The 16,129-nt window shown below is 42.2% G+C and overlaps 1 protein-coding gene across 1 annotated transcript; it reads right to left on the reverse strand.

Moving 5' to 3' along the window:
• Positions 1–575: 575 nt before the first annotated feature.
• racgap1 (Rac GTPase activating protein 1) lies at positions 576–14,917 on the reverse strand. Its single transcript, XM_007911645.2, has 17 exons — positions 14,809–14,917; positions 11,416–11,504; positions 10,817–11,019; positions 10,195–10,334; positions 9,723–9,798; positions 9,486–9,539; positions 9,163–9,228; positions 8,675–8,792; positions 8,037–8,188; positions 7,513–7,677; positions 7,036–7,131; positions 5,861–6,059; positions 5,096–5,201; positions 4,128–4,260; positions 3,758–3,884; positions 2,898–3,009; positions 576–2,526 (listed from the first exon to the last, which is right to left on the reverse strand). The coding sequence occupies exons 2-17, from the start codon at positions 11,498–11,500 to the stop codon at positions 2,451–2,453; spliced, it is 1,908 nt and encodes a 635-aa protein (XP_007909836.2). The 5' UTR covers positions 11,501–11,504; positions 14,809–14,917; the 3' UTR covers positions 576–2,450.
• Positions 14,918–16,129: the final 1,212 nt, after the last annotated feature.

Consider the following 16,129-nt stretch of genomic DNA (forward strand, 5'->3'; position numbering starts at 1 on the left):
TTCCTTACGTGTGCAAGTAAGCCCGACTGTGCTCGCTGCCACGGTAGAATTTGCCCTCATGGTCACCCTGGTCCCAAGCCCCACATCTCCCTCCCTCGCCTCGCGACGGCCTCCGTCATTACCCCCTCAAGAGAAACGATTACATCCCGGGAAGAAACATCCTGACCATTTCCCCCCTCCTCGCTCCCTCCCTCCCTTCCCTCCCCTCACCCTGACCATTTCCCCCCAATGCTCGGGTCATGACCCAACTGTCCAGCGCCTTGGGACGTCCTCCTGACGTGAAAGGCGCTTTATAAATGGAATCTTGTTGTTGTTGTTGTCCATCTCGGACTGCGATACCTTACGCAGAATCCTGTTGTAATGCAGTGGTTTAGGGGCTCTATGAACCCCAGCAACGATCACGTGTCTCTGATGAGAGTGTGCGCCCTCCAATTTCTGCCAAACCCTGAGCGGCTGGAATACCGCAAATGACTTTAGTTTTGTGCGCTCTGGTGTAAACAATGTGATAGTAGCGCTGTTACCGATATCCCACACCAGTGGTAAACTGGGACTGTTCGCTTAACACGGCCACAAAATCAAAGTGGAGGTTCCCGCGAATGTCTTTTATTGCAGTTCTGTAAGGCCCGGCTGACAGAGATCAGGCTTCCGCTGCTACATGCATATTTTACACCAGCAACCACAGTCTTTGGTAGTGCCCCTTCCTTTTATAAAATCCGAAGGGGGAATAAATCTGCGTTTACATGCCAAGACGAAGTTGGATTGACATCACACCATAATCCAGTTTACAATTTAGTCTGCCTTTATAACGTACGGCTTATTAGTTGAGTTGGAACTACCCGCTTCTAGGTTTAGTTACAGCTATCTACTAACACTTGAATATAGGTATCTTATCCACTCGGGTTTATATACAGTAGTAAAACAAATATGCATACAACAGATGAGCATCGCAACAGTTGAACATCATCATTAATCACTCCTCCGATCTCAATTTGTAGAGCGAAATCAATTTCCAACACCTTCAAAGCTCCCGACTGTCAGTCAGACCACAGGATTAGGTTTAGAAAGGCAACAATATCCTCAATAGTTTGAGAAGCTCCTGGCCATCTGTCACTGGACAGAATTTGTTTTTCTCTCAAATGTGTTACTTTCAACAAGGTGGTGAAAATGTGTTGCTCTCCTTGGATTGAAAATGATGACCAAAAAGGTAATTCAGGTAATGCCAAATTTTACCATTCTTGTTTTTTTTTTGTAGCTACCAAAATCAGAATGAGTCATTTGTTGCTATTAATTTTTTTTTTAAAAAAAATTGTTGTTTATATAAACAGCAATGTTATTCCTTTCTACGAATTTTTAAAAATCCAATTCCTGTCACTTGAGCCTAGTCAACTTCGATGCTGTTTTTCAGATCAGTAATCCAAACCCAACAGCTTGAACACCACCACCACATCAACGTTTTCCTCAGACGCTGAAGATGTTTTGCTGCTCACAAGCTTCTCACCAGGTGCTCACCCCATAAGGGAAGCTCATTTATATTGACCTTTCTAAACTCTGCTATTGACAGCCCAAATCTTTAGAGGTGATTAGATAAATTAAACAGGCAGAAATCACCACCACCGTCTAAAAGTAAGGGACAGAAAGGTTGGCGAGCTGCTTAACAAGGCACGTTTGTGCATGCTCCAGGGCTGAGATTGAGGGGAGCCACCAAAGGATGAAACTTGGTCAACAATACTTAATGATGATCTGTGATTGCTATTTTAAATACTTATCACCATCTTCAAATAAAAGGTCCCAGTATTTTCTACTTCAGGTTTCAAGGAGACAAATTGGGACAATAAAGGAAAACTGTCTCCCAAATGTCTTCTCTCTCTCTTCCCCAATATTCAACCAAGGACATTATAGTCAAGCAGCTTATCGCTTCGGAGGATCTTGGGTGGCGGTGGTGAAAGTGGTGGTGGTAAAGGGTAGGGAAATAGAGGCACAGTAAGGATCGAACACATTGAATATTTCCAGGACAGTCCTTTGATTTTCCTCAACATACATTTCTCACTGCATTATTTGTTTCCATAGGGTTTTCCTACGAGTTTGTAAAATGGTTTGCAAAATAGAGCTTTTTCAAACCATGCTGTGTGGCAGGTTTGATCTTAAATCTAATCTATTTAGCCTCACCACTGTAGTGCCATCAACAATATTTTATAAAAGTAAACTTTTCTAGTAAAAAAAATGTTCACAACTTAACGAAAAAAACAATTACATCACTAATGACAGACATAATTAATTCCATTTAGATCGGCACTAACACATTATTATTGTTAAATGCGATGTGATGTATAAAACTGCTCTAGTATTGCTCTATTATAGAAAGTAAAGTTAAAAACTGCATTAGATACAAGGAGCTCGTTCAATGGAAAAATCGTATTTTGATTCTCTGATTGTCCTGTGCCGCCTTTGGCTTATTTCAGCATTGGGGAGGCAAAAAAGTTCCCATTCCGATTGATATTGATCGAAGACTTGCTCTTGCTTCCAAACCTGGAATGAAAGTAGATTTTTTTTAAAAAAATCCTCAAACGAAACTCAAATATTCAGATTATTAGTCAAATGAAGAGTAATCTTATAGGCATCACATATTGCATTTCTAGCTACAGGCACATGCATTTCTCAAACTGTTACTGAAGTATACTTAAGCTACATTTTCATCCTATTTTCTGAATTGTAATGTTTAATTGGAAATAAATAGCACTTAAAATAGGCATGGTCGAAGAGGAAGGTCATCAGGCGCGACCCGAAGATGGGGAAGGAAGGGGCAAGGCGGAGGGATAGACGAAGTGTTTCGGGGCATAGTGGCTGTAAGCGCAGCCATCAATGGTGGAATGGAGGGCACACGCAGAAAGTATACTTACTTTGGTGTGGTCCTGGTTAGACTGGACTTTACTCGTGCTGATAAGGAGCTGGACGAGGGCGTTTTGCCAATTAACTGGTGCTCAGGGGTGGTAAGTGGTCCAAGCATACTCACTGGAAATGAAAAGATAGTTTGAGGCTTCCAAAAGCTGAACACACAAATTAACGCAAGTAAAGCCCCATCTCCCTACAAAAAACAACCTTATATAACTCGCTCCTTCGGGAATATTTGTGCTCTGGACATCAGAAACCAATAGAATTTAGGCACAAGAAAATCCAAAGGAAAAAATAAGCAACATCTATCTATATTAATAGAAAAAAAATCTTTATAGAGTGACAACACCATTATAATCCTTCACTCCACCCAACTTAGTTAGACTCGCTTTTCAGCAATGTCTCACGTGAGCTGATAAGGAGCTGAATGAGGTTTTTTTTGCCAATTAACTGGTGCTCAGGGGTGGTAGGTGGTCCGAGCATACTCACTGGAACCACTTTAACAACCAACATTTCACAATGGTAGTTTTCCATAATGCCAGGTCTCAATAAGCAGAAAGAATAAAGATACTACTTATTTATTTAGATTTACAATCACTATCCTTCATCTTGAAGGCATTACCCTAGTTTTCCTCCTTTAAAGAATGCACAAGAGGCATGTGTGGTATGTTAAGGGTTCGCCTGAACCACCTATTGTGTCAGGAACGGAAGCTAAGTACGAGTCACAGGTTTGGTTAGTGAAAAGAGAACCAACCTGCTAACCTGCTTGTTGCTCTCATTACACAATGGAGCTTACAACAACCCATATCACAATCGTCAGCTTGTAGACCAAGTTAGCATCTACTTCAGAGACTGTATATGCCAATACCTTTCAAATCAGGAGTGCAGTAAGCATTGCAATTTTCAATGACTTGCATAGGATTTGTATTTTCTTGTTCCACCATCATAAACTGGCTCCAGTATTCCACAGGCAAAGACAGGAGGCGTTCAACCACCTTACAGAAAAAAAAGAGTCTTTAATACGAGCCCAAACTGCCTAAGCACCGAGCAGCTGTGTGGTGAAGCCCGGGTAAACTCTTGCCCTTCCTGAAACTTTTTTTCTGTTACATAAAATTCACATTTTAGATTTTGTTATTTTTCCAACAGGATTAGAAGAAACCCCAGCTCTATCAAAAACATAGACAAAAATCTTACGCGTTCCACTTCCCTCACAAAAATGAACTTGCTCGTTTAGATACCTTTGGTTGCTGTTTGGTCTCTCGCAGCATTGACATAGGGTCGAGCTCCGGTGAGGAATAGCCCACTATTGTTGGACCAAAGACTCTGGCAAGGTTATTGGCATCCATTTTACATTTAGGACTCTTAGCCACTCTACAGAGAGAAATGGAAAATCATCATTATAGAATGGTCAAGTCAGATTGAAAAACATCCAAGGCAAACTGACAATAAACCAGCAAAATAAAATTAAAAAATCTACCATCAGATTTTTAAAAGTATCGCAACCTCGAGGCAAACATCTAATCGGATAGAAAGGCTCTATACACACACACTTCAATTCTTGTTCGACTTTTTTTTGGGCAAAGGCTTGAAATTCTCTGCATCCAATTCCACAGCAATCGTTACTTAAAGCAAATAAATGCACGATTGCAATGTAATCTGAACCCTGGTCAGTAAAAAGCAAAACGTGCCAACACAAACCAAAGAAACAATGTCCAAGAGGAAGAGAGGAAGAGAGGGTCACGAGAGGCGAAAATTGGAAAGGTGGGAACTTGCATGGAGAATGAACACTAGCATGGACTAGTTGAGCCAAACAGCTCCCAGTCTATGTGTTGGTAAAGTTGTACAAACAGCCATGCATATCTAGGAGAATAGGAGAAACTCCATTCTGGTTTTGAATAGTACCGAAGCATCTTTAACAAGCAGATAGGATTTCAGGTTTTAATATAAAATGAAAACAGAAGTCGCTGGGAACACTCAGCAGGTCAGGCAGCATCTCCATAGATGCCCTAATGAGTGTTCACAGCGACATCTGTTTTCCAGTATCTGCAGTATTTTGCCTTTCAGATTTTAATGCCTCATCTGAAGAATAGCAGCTCTAGAAACACAGTACTCCCCACTAGAGGGACAGCAAGGCTTTCTGACACAGAGGTGAGAATGCTATCAATTGAGCCAAGACAACACATAGAAGTACATTCAATAAAAATACCTCTGTAGGTGAATGATAAGAAATGCCAAAGTGTCTCGGTTGGGCCGTGGCAGCTCACTCACGCACCGGTACATTGCAGCAATGCTGTTATCATCATCTGATATTTCTACGGACATTAAACAGAACACAGGTCGTGGTTCACTGCGACACTCAACCACCACCGTGGCCACAGCCCGATTTGGAATTGTAAGAAAATCCTAAACTTCACTATCGAAACCAACAACAAAATTACATTTGTTACTGATTAGATTCACCAGCACTTTTGGCAGCGATTTATACTCCAGTCTGGTTTCTCTCAAGATGGGACACGTTTTACACTATGGGCACATTGGACAAGGGTTCTCTGAACAGACATCAGAAATAGATCTTGCTGTTCAGTGTTGATCGAGCCTGGGTAAACAGAGGTTATTTGCTACTCCCTTTTTAGCTCCTACCTGGAGCTAAACCTGGCTGCCCATTATAACCTCCAAAACTAGCTTCTGTGCGCAATTGGCTGTCGCGTTTTACCCATAGTATATTCTGTGATAAGATGTGATAAGGCGCTATATAAAATGCAAAGATTATTTTATTATTATTTTATGAAGTTAACTTCATTTTCAGTTTTTCCCCCTCCCTTGAAGGAGCTTATGGTTTTTAAACACTGAATACTAGACTATCTATATTAAGAACTGTCTCAATTGGCAATTTAAAAATAAAATGTTATCCTGTTCAGTGCTTTAACACGATCAAGTTTTTAATACTTCAAATCAGATATGTTACACCAACCTGCGGCTTCTACAAATGCTGAATACAATCTGAACGTCACGATGGGCTCTTTCAAGTTCCTCAGAAAGTCTTTCAGCAGCCCACAGATGGCGTGAATGTCGTCAATCTTGCTGAGCAGGGGCATAGTTTTGCTCCGCAGGAACTTCTCTTTGAGCTCTTTAACAGTCCGGTCACATCCAGAGATACGATAAAGTCCCGTCTGAAGGAGACAATCATGTTAAATCATTTTAAATGAAACAGTAAGTTTCCACACACAACTGAATCTCTGTATCCTGGTAGCAGAAGTGTCCCACTTACTTCAAAATTGTAATGGCCGTTAAACTGTTAATGTAGCCCAGAGGGTCTTTCTAATGAAGTGGAGATGCTCTTTACAAGGGAACGCCTACAACACCCTTTGATATAGCATGGCTTACATGATAATAAATAATAATAATCCTTGCATTTTATATAGTGCCTTATCACGTCTTTGAGACGTCTCGAAACGCTTCACAGATAGGTAGGTAATAGACCCAGGCATTTTGCAACAGTCCAACATGACAATCCCATTATTGCAAGAACAACATTACGTTAGGCTGGACATCAGCCTTACGCCATTAACGTTACGCTAGACTGGAATAGCACAAGCTGTGTAAACACAGCGTGTGAAAGCTGTCAACCTGCAGCACACCCTAGTGATGTCACACACCTAGAAGCACAGACAACCAGCAGGTGAGGGGCGACCTTCCTTAGAGTACAGGTGGACATTTTCTGGTCCCACTTGGAAGCAGGGATCACTGTATAAGTGTTTTGAAGCAGTCATCCCGTTTGAAAGGCACGATACAATTGCTTGTGACATATTTCTAGTTTGTGGATCAATAGAACACAAAACACTAATACTATTCTGTTAATGTTAGTGCTGAATATATTCCTCATGCTGATTCCTCACAGTTACCCCATGTTACACTATAATCTGTTAAGCGCTTAGAGACATTTCGACGACATGATAATGCGCTATATCAAATGCAAGGATTATTATTATTATTAATAAGGTGTGTGCACTTTACTGAGATTAATTTTTTCTAAAGAGTAATTCTTGGGAAAAGTGATGTTACATTCCAAAAACAAGAGAAAACAATGTTATATTCCAAAACAACACTGCGGAAGGACTAACGTATTTGCAAAGAAATCCATCCTACCTCAGATAAGCCTCTCTGTTCAATTTCACTGACACAATGCACCACAATAGATGGGATCATGGGTGGAGTGTGAGAGGTGAAGTCTGAAAGTATACCCTGGGAGCAAAGGATAAAACAGTTAAAAAGGATTGGAAGAGAGCCTGTATTTTAAAGAAAAATAATTGAATATGCGCAAAAGCAAACTCAAAAAATTCCAGAGACCAATCGTATATAATGTAAGAAAATGTGAAATGCAACAGAAAGCAATTAGTAAAATATACCAAAAGCTACCACTTTACACTGCATCCTGTAGGCGATTGTACAGCGCCTCAGGACATCCTCCTGACGTGAAAGCCGCTATTCAAATGTAATTTGTCGTTGTTTACACTAGAATGCTGCACAGCTTAGCTTTAAGGTTGTACCCTTCTGTTAATACAGAACAAAGTCCGTCTCAAATACTCGACCCAATGCGGTACAGATCAAACAAGACAATTTTACCTCTCCGATTTTCACAGGAGTGCCCAATAATGTTGGAATGCAGGGGAGAGGACAGCGATCTCTGCATTCGGGATGAGACACGACCCTGCAGTCACGGCACTTCAGTGCCAGTTTCCCAAATTTTATCCTCTTACCGCAAGGGACACACGACTCTGGTTTTATAACCTTGAATAAAACAATACAGATTTGCATCAGCGATAAAACTGGAAAAAGCCTGCATCCAAGAGTGTTGTGAGCCTACAATCCAGTAATGCCAACCTGATCTGTTGCAGGGAAAGAGGAAAAGAGAATTCCAACAAACTGCTTCATAGCGAGGCCTGAGGAAAGTTCACCTCAGTTTACACGAGTCTCAGGAGACAAATAGAGCAAGCTTTGCTCTCAAAAAAGTTAAAGCTTGAAAAATAATGGTAATATAAAACCCGGAAATATTCTGGAACACACATGCTCCTAATCAAAAAATACTGCACGTGCATTAAATCAATTTAGAAAACCGGAGCTAAATATAAGCTAAGAATTAAAAGTACCGTCTTAGAGACAAACTCATGTAGCCTCATGCCTCCATTCTGAGGTGTACTGCAATTATCCGAAGGCTCACTGTCTGTTTTCTTTGTGGATGACGGCATGTTGGAAGAGGGAGTGTCCGAAGTGATCTCATAATTCAGCCCTTGTAGAGTTGCTGTGGAAAAATAAATCAGGCATTATGCAAAGTGGTGGATACTTTCAAATGGAAATAATGACCCAAATTTACAAGCACAATATCAGTAATCAAAAACAACTTCCATTTCAGTGAATATAAAACCAAATAAAAAGACAAGAACTGCAAAGAAATATCTGGAACCAGTTTTGCTTAATTTAAAACATAATCAAACCCACTTGTATCCCAGTGAGATGCCCTTCATGCTTACACTAATGTTCTTTTAAAAGTGTTTGCTTCATTAAGAGCTCAAATAGGACGGTAGGGTATTGCAATATAGGAACTCCAACTGTTAACAGGAACGATGAATTTGAGATTCAACATTTTAAATCACCAGATTTGTTCTTAAACATCACACAAAATTAAAGCTGCATATCTCAATCAATAGGTTAATATTCACAACTAACGCACTCCTGGTTTCCATCACGTGTACCGGTTTACATCGCTAACCCCCAAAGACAAATGTACCTGTTCTCCGCCTGCTTCTTGTCCAGTATGGCACAGTCTCAATAGTGGACACAGCCTCAATCGGCCCACCATCATTAGGTAGCGTCAATGTTGTTTTAGCTATGATGGAGTCATTGCCCTGAAGAGACAAGAGTATTTAGGGATGTCAAGAGATTTCACACCTTCAACCCAACCTTATACAGAAATATCATGGAATCAAAAAATATTACAGCACAGAAGGAGGCCATTCGGCCCATCGCGCCTGTGCCAGCTCTTTAGGAGAGCTACCCAACTAGTCCCACTACCCTGCTCTTTCCCTATATGCTACTGAAGGTTATTGCTTTTAACTGCTTGTGGACCCAGCTAGTGTTGGAAGTCAATAAAATTGCAGGCGCAACATTTCTAATAGTTACCCCACTACACTCCAAAACCAATCTGGATTTAACGAAAACAATTCCAAGTGTTAGGCGACGCACAGCACACCGTGTCTCGAAAGAGTTAATGCCCACCTTTTCAGTGGATCGCGACCTTTTAGCTGGAGCTGGCTGGACGTCAATGAGGACTCTGGAAGAACACTGGAAATGGAAAACAAAACATTTTAAGGCCTTGTTTAATGTACAGTGAAGCATTTTGAGATGTCATACAAACAGAACATTCAGCCCCTCGAACCTGTTCTGCCATTCTATAAGATCATGGCTGATCTGTACCTCAAGTCCAATTACCCGCCTCCCGACATGAAAGGCACAATGTAAACAGTCATTACTGTTGATTTCCATCATCAATGCAGAACTTGACCCGTTTGAACGGTAACTTTCAGCAGGCTTCAACTTACTCTTTTTTCCCGTTTCTTCAACTTGCTAGTCTTCACTACGGAGGAATCCCAGTCCTGCATTAAGAAACACTGTATTACAGAATGACTCTTCCCTTTGGTAGAGCGATGCACTGGAAAGGGGCACAGCTTTAAAATCAGAACTAAGATGCCAGGAGGATAATGGCTCAATGGTCCATGCAATTCAATAAAACCAAACTTATTATTTTAAAATAACTTGTGAAATGATGCAAAGTTTACCAGAGAATCGTCCGTCTTGTCATAGCTTATGTCGGAGTGCGAAAGAATGGATGCTGACTCGTCTATGGTGGATAGCCTGAAATTAGACATTTATTAACTGTTTGCAACCACTGACTTTCCCAAAGTACGGATATCATTCTGACTATGTTCCTAATGTCTTAATTTCACAGGATTCTTCTTCTCTATTGTGTGAGTTAGTCAATTAGCGGATCGCTTTCCAGGGGTAATAATCCCTCCCCAAAATAATAATTTGGTCACTCAATCTACAACTATTTGTCTGACACTGCTCTGCGCAATTGGCTGCTGCTTTTCACCCACAAAACATACATCACTCCACTTTACAGTATATTCTGTGAAGCGCTTTGAGACATCTCAACGACGTGTGATAAGGCACTATATCAAATGCAAGGTTGATTATTACTATTAATCCTCATTTATTTTTGCTAGCTGTACATGAAAGTAAAATACCTACCGTCTCTGGGAAGTTTGCCCATTAGAATTTGAGCCCTTTGGGTTGAGGAAGGCAAGAGCAGACTTCTGTTCTTCATTCAACTGGATGCTGACAGAGCCTTCTGTTATGAGGAGTTCTCGGATAAGCTGTATCTGACGTTCCTTAAAGAAAGAGTCAAAGCAATTGCTACAAATAATTAATAGGAGAGAATTAATCCCTCTTAAGGACGGCACCTTGATTGTGACGAGCACCCCAACATTTGTCAAGTAGCCTGCTGGAACTAGCAATTTACACTTGAATATTAAAGAATGGTCCATTTGAGGAAGGTATCGGAAGGCAGGCAGCCTGCACCCCATTTGATTTAGCAAGTTCACAAAAGCGACACAAAAGTCAATTGGGGGGAAAAAAAATAAGCTGCTGACAGAAGCTGTTTTAAAGTGATCCAAAAATGGAGGTGACTAATTACATCAATAAATAATAAATAATCAATAAATTGGCTGCCGCGGTTCACCCACAAAACACACAGCCACTACACTTTACAGTATATTCTGTGAAGCGCTTTGAGACGTCTCAAAGACGTGATAAGGTGCCATATCAAATGCAAGGATTATTAGTATTAATAGCTCATCATTCAGGGCCATACCAGTCGTTCGCATTCAGTTTCCGACTTTTGCCGACGTTTCATTTCCACATCAACTTGGTTGCGGGCATGCTTCAGTTTGACATCGAGGGCACCCCGCTCTGTCTCGGTTTTTGTTAAACGTTCCTTGGCATGAGCTAGTTCTAGCTCAGTCTTCTGCCATTTTCTTCTGCACTCTTCAAAATTTTTAGCCAACTGAATAAATTCTGAAAAGAGAAAAAAAATAATATATCAGTCAGTTATATAGGTTGTTGCTTTGCTCCTCATTACCCATTAACGGAAGTCTCATTTAGATCAAACCCTCCCTTTTCACAGATTTCACAAGCAACTATCTCGACTTTTGTATTCTTCCCCTCCCAACCTCCTCTATCACCCTTGAACCAGCTCCTAGCTAACAGACCAGTTAAATCTTTCTGCAAGGTGCTGTTTGACCAGCTACCTTTTGGAGAATACAATTTCAGGTCTCCAACTTCTAGGAGTCACAAATTGAATTTGGCCACTCTCCAATACAGCCATACACAACTAACAGTTATATTATTCCAAATGAAACAGCTCTGGATCTCTTCCCCATTTAAATATCTACAAAGCAACAATGTTCTTACGAGGTTCGATTCCTTCATTCAGTACTTCCACTTGTCTCAAAAGTTGGTCAAACATGCTTCTCAGAGACACCATTGCGGTTTCCATTTTCCTGAAAAGATCAAAACAGTTCAACATGAGCTTACTCCTCAACTGTTACAGGTCATTTGAAGCCATTTGACCATGATTTATATTGCTTCCTTATGTGTCCCAATGGCAACTTTGCACATTTGAGATCTTAAGGTTAATAAGTGAAAAAGTCCCTTCTCCTCCTCCACACATTTAAAACAAAGAACTGATGCATTTGGCTTGGCAGTGGGCTCCAGGCTTTCCAGATGTTCAGTGTGACAAAAAAAAACGCAAGCATCACAAAATGGCTGTTAGCTCTTAGTAGCTTATTTTCACTATGAAATTCGGTTCTTCCAGCTTCAAATTATTACATATTTTACCCTAATCTCCCCATCCCCCCTCCCTCACCGGGTCCTAATCCCTGACTGTTCAGTGCCTTGGGAACATCCTCCCAAAGTGAAAGGCACGTTACAAATGTAATTCTGCATTGTATCGTAATTCTTGTAAATTACACCAATACAATTCCACCTGTAGTTTAAAATAGGAATATCTTTAATACTGTACACTAATATTCAGTCAGCAATATACAGTAATTTTATCTTTAAGCCCATCACAAATTAGCTTGTACCACTTCACAAAGAATCAACAGATTTAAATGAATAATAATAATAATCCTTGCATTTGATATAGCGCTTTTCATGTCTTCTAGATGTCTCAAATGAAAAGAATCTCAAAGCGTTCCAGAAGAAAAAGATGTTACATTTATATAGCATCTTTCACGTCAGGAGGAAGTCTCAAAGCCCTTGACACAGCTGGTTGATGTAACTCGATGGAACAGAGTCTTGAAAGTTTGCAACTGTACAATGATTGCTAATGACCAACTTCTGAGGCAATAATAAATGAGAAGCCCCTTTGTTTGTTTTGCTCGGTGCTTGTTAACGTATGTAAATTGATTGATAAAGTTGCTCTGCTCATGATTTTTTCTTACAAATCAGATGAGGCAATGGGCCAACCCCATTGTTTCACTTACAAATACTTGTAAGCATCATGTTTCACAATACTGTATGCATTTTTTGTTGTTAACTGTAGCATTTGAACCAAAAGACAACTGTCACTCCCACATCAAACAAAAGGCTCTTGTTTAAGACAGAGGCAATTGAGCCTCATTTGCATTAAAATGTTATTTGTAACATGGGCACAAAAGTTATTAACCTTCAGTTTTGCACCATTACCCTTTATTCCGTCAGGTTTTCAGAATAGTTCCCACAGGAATACAACTACAACCACTGTAAAGTGCTATGTCAGGACGTCTCAAAGCGACTGCGCATTTTATTGAGTGGCCGATTTTGAGCACAGCAACGTCTGTCTGACGAACAGTTGTGAAGCGAGTGACCAACTTTTATTGGGGTGGGGGGGGAGCAGCAAAATTGTTGCATCCATTTATCTAGCATTGATCAATTATTACCCCTGGATTGCTTTGCTGGGGGGTAATAATCCATAATCCTTGCAAAATAAATAATAATTTGGTCACCGAATCCATGATTGTTTGTGGGATACTGCTTTGGCCAATTGGCTGCTGCGTTTCACCCACATAATACCCAGTCACTATACTTTACATTATTTTCTGTGAAGCGCTTTTGAGATGTCACGAAGACATAAGATGCAACATCAAATGCAAGGATTATTATCATTATTAACAAGCGGTAGCTGGGTAGGGTAAACCAGGTCAGTTATTATTATGTTATTATCATGTCCAGCATCTCATCAACTATTATGAATAATTAATTATTATTAATTAAGATTGCATTAAGCCCCTGGACATCCTTCCGGCTTGAAAGGTGCTGTATATAAACATAATATTGTTATAATAATCCTTGCATTTGTTATAGCGCCTTATCATGTTGTCGAGATGTCCCAAAGTGCTTCACAGGATATGCTCTAAAGGGATTGTGTGTTTTGTGGGTAAAATGTTGTGGTCAAGTTAGGAGGCTCTAATCTGGTTACAAACGGTTTTCGAAGATGTGATCAGGCCAGGGTTATTACCAAGTGCAAGGATTATTATAATTCGTTCTCTCTGTGAGTGTGTCTCTCTCTCTCTCTGTATCTGTGCGTCTCTCTCTGTGTGTCTGTGAGTGTCTCTCTCTGTGTCTGTGAGTGTCTCTCTCTGTGTCTGTGAGTGTCTCTCTCTGTGTGTCTGTGAGTGTCTCTCTCTGTGTCTGTGAGTGTCTCTCTCTGTGTCTGTGAGTGTCTCTCTCTCTGTCTGTGAGTGTCTCTCTCTCTATGTCTGTGTGAGTGTCTCTCTCTATGTCTGTGTGAGTGTCTCTCTCTCTATGTCTGTGTGAGTGTCTCTCTCTCTATGTCTGTGTGAGTGTCTCTCTCTCTATGTCTGTGTGAGTGTCTCTCTCTGTGTCGGTGAGTGGTGTGTGTCTCTCTGTGTCGGTGAGTGTCTCTCTTTCTCTCTGTGTCGGTGAGTGTCTCTCTTTCTCTCTATGTCTGTGAGTGTCTCTCCCTCTGTGCCTCGGTCTCGCTCCCTCTCTTTCCATTTTCAGGTCTCTGCTGAAGACCTTTCTTTTCGACCGCACCTTTGGTCACCTCCCCCCCCCCCACCCCCGGGTCCTGGGATCCATTACTGTAAAGCGCTCAGAGACGCCGTCGGGTGCGGAAGGCACTATATAAATCCAAATTGTTGTTGTTTGCTGTGAGTGTCTCTCTTTCTCTCTGTGTCTGTGAGTCCCTCTGTGTGAGTGTGTCTGTGTGTGAGTGTATCTCTGTGTGTGAGTGTGTGGGTGTGTCTCTGTGAGTGTGTCTCTGTGTATGAGTGTGTCTCTGTGTATGAGTGTATCTCTGTGTATGAGTGTGTGTCTGTGTGTGTGAGTGTGTGTCTGTGTGTGTGAGTGTGTGTCTGTGTGTGTGAGTGTGTGTCTGTGTGTGTGAGTGTGTGTCTGTGTGTGTGAGTGTGTGTCTGTGTGTGTGAGTGTGTGTCTGTGTGTGTGAGTGTGTGTCTCTGTGTGAGTGTGTCTCTGAGTGTGTGTGTGTCTGTGAGTGTGTCTGTGTGTGTGAGTGTGTCTGTGTGTGCGAGTGTGTCTGTGTGTGCGAGTGTGTGTCTGTGTGTGTGAGTGTGTGTCTGTGTGTGTGAGTGTGTGTCTGTGTGTGTCTCTGTGAGTGAGTGTGTCTCTGTGAGTGTGTCTGTGTGTGTGTCTCTGTGTGTGAGTGTGTGTGTGAGTGTGTGAGTGAGGGAGAGGGGTGCGCAGAGGGAGCTGCTCCCGCCGCCTCGCCGGGGTGGGGGGGGGGGGGGAAGGCCCGGGAGAGGCCGGAGGAACAGCCACCGCGCCCCGTCAATTACTCACCGGGTGGCTCTGCGGCTCGGGGGCCTGACTGAGCAGAGGATGGGGGGACGGGGGACGCCGCGGGCCCTGTGTGAGCTCCCCCGGTGGTGCGGCGGCGGCTGCTGCTGCTGAGGCGGCGGCGGCTCCGGGGACGGCCCGACAGAGCGAGCGGCAGTTACGGCCGTTATTTCAAACGGCTTTCGCGCCCGATTTGAAAAGCTCCCCGCCGGCCAATCAGCGCCCGCCTCGGCGTGACGCCAGCGCGTTTTTTTTGCAAACGGCACGCGCGCGCGTGCTTACGTACATGCGTGCGTGCGTTGTGCGTGAGCGTAAGGGTGGGGGCGGGGCCCCCACGCTTTGGCCCCGCCCACTCACACACACGCCCCGCCCCCAACCCCCAGCTGGTCCCTATAGAGCCATTTCCATTGCATCCAAAGATTTGGGCAAATTTTTAGGGAAAGTCTGATTTTCTTGATTTCCCCCCCCCCAACGTATGTTCCGCTCCAGATCCACAGAGACAGTGCTGCAGCTCAGTGGTTTGAGAGCGCTCGCCTCGCCAATAATAATAATAATAATAATCCTTGCATTTGATATAGCGCTTTTCACGTCGGGAGGACGTCCCAAAGCGCTTCACAGAACACACTTTAAAGTGAATTGACTGTATATTTGTGGGCGAACGCGGCGGCCAATTGCGCACAGCAATGTCCCACAAACAGTCGTAGATTGAAAACGACCAATTTTATTATTGTTTTTGGTTTTTGGAGGGATTATTATTAGGCTCTGTGTGGAGTAAGGAAACTTGCCCGAGGTTTTGCCTGGAATTGAACTACAGGACTCCAGAATATAGTTAATTCACTTTATAGTATATCCTGTGAAGCGCTTTGCGACGCCTCAAAGACGTGAAAAGTACTATATCAAATGCAAGGATTATTATTATTAGAAACAGTCCTGTAGCGTAATGTAATGTAGCGCTCGCCTCGCAAGAGAGAGAGGACCTGGGTTTGATTACCGGGCAGGTCCGGGCGAAACTTTGGGAAAGCTTCCTTACCCCACACGCCTCTGTTTACCTGACAGCAAGTAGGAACCCTGTTGTTAGTCGATTGACGGATCGCTTTTCCGGGGGGGTAATAATCCCTTCCGAAAAAATAATAATAATTTAGTCACTCAATCCACGGTCCACAATCAATGGGACGTTGCTGTGCGCAATTGGCTGCCCCATTTTCGCCCCAAAAATATTGCAGTCAATTCACTTTACGGTATATACATAAGCGTTTTGAGACGTTTAGAAGACGTGATAAGGCTCCATATCAAATGCAAGGATTATTATGATTATTATTATTAT

The sequence above is a fragment of the Callorhinchus milii genome, unplaced genomic scaffold, assembly GCF_018977255.1.
Source record: "Callorhinchus milii isolate IMCB2004 unplaced genomic scaffold, IMCB_Cmil_1.0 Scaffold27, whole genome shotgun sequence".
Lineage (NCBI taxonomy): Eukaryota > Metazoa > Chordata > Chondrichthyes > Chimaeriformes > Callorhinchidae > Callorhinchus > Callorhinchus milii.

Bases quoted from the DNA above. Each gene is read 5' to 3' on its own strand.
- racgap1 (XM_007911645.2), bottom strand. From the start codon at position 11,500: ATGGAAACCGCAATGGTGTCTCTGAGAAGCATGTTTGACCAACTTTTG. The intron at 8,189-8,674 runs GTACATTTGTCT...ATTTTTCCACAG, and splicing joins AAGAAGCAGGCGGAGAACAG to CAACTCTACAAGGGCTGAAT. The intron at 3,885-4,127 runs GTATCTAAACGA...TTTTTCTGTAAG, and splicing joins AGACCAAACAGCAACCAAAG to GTGGTTGAACGCCTCCTGTC.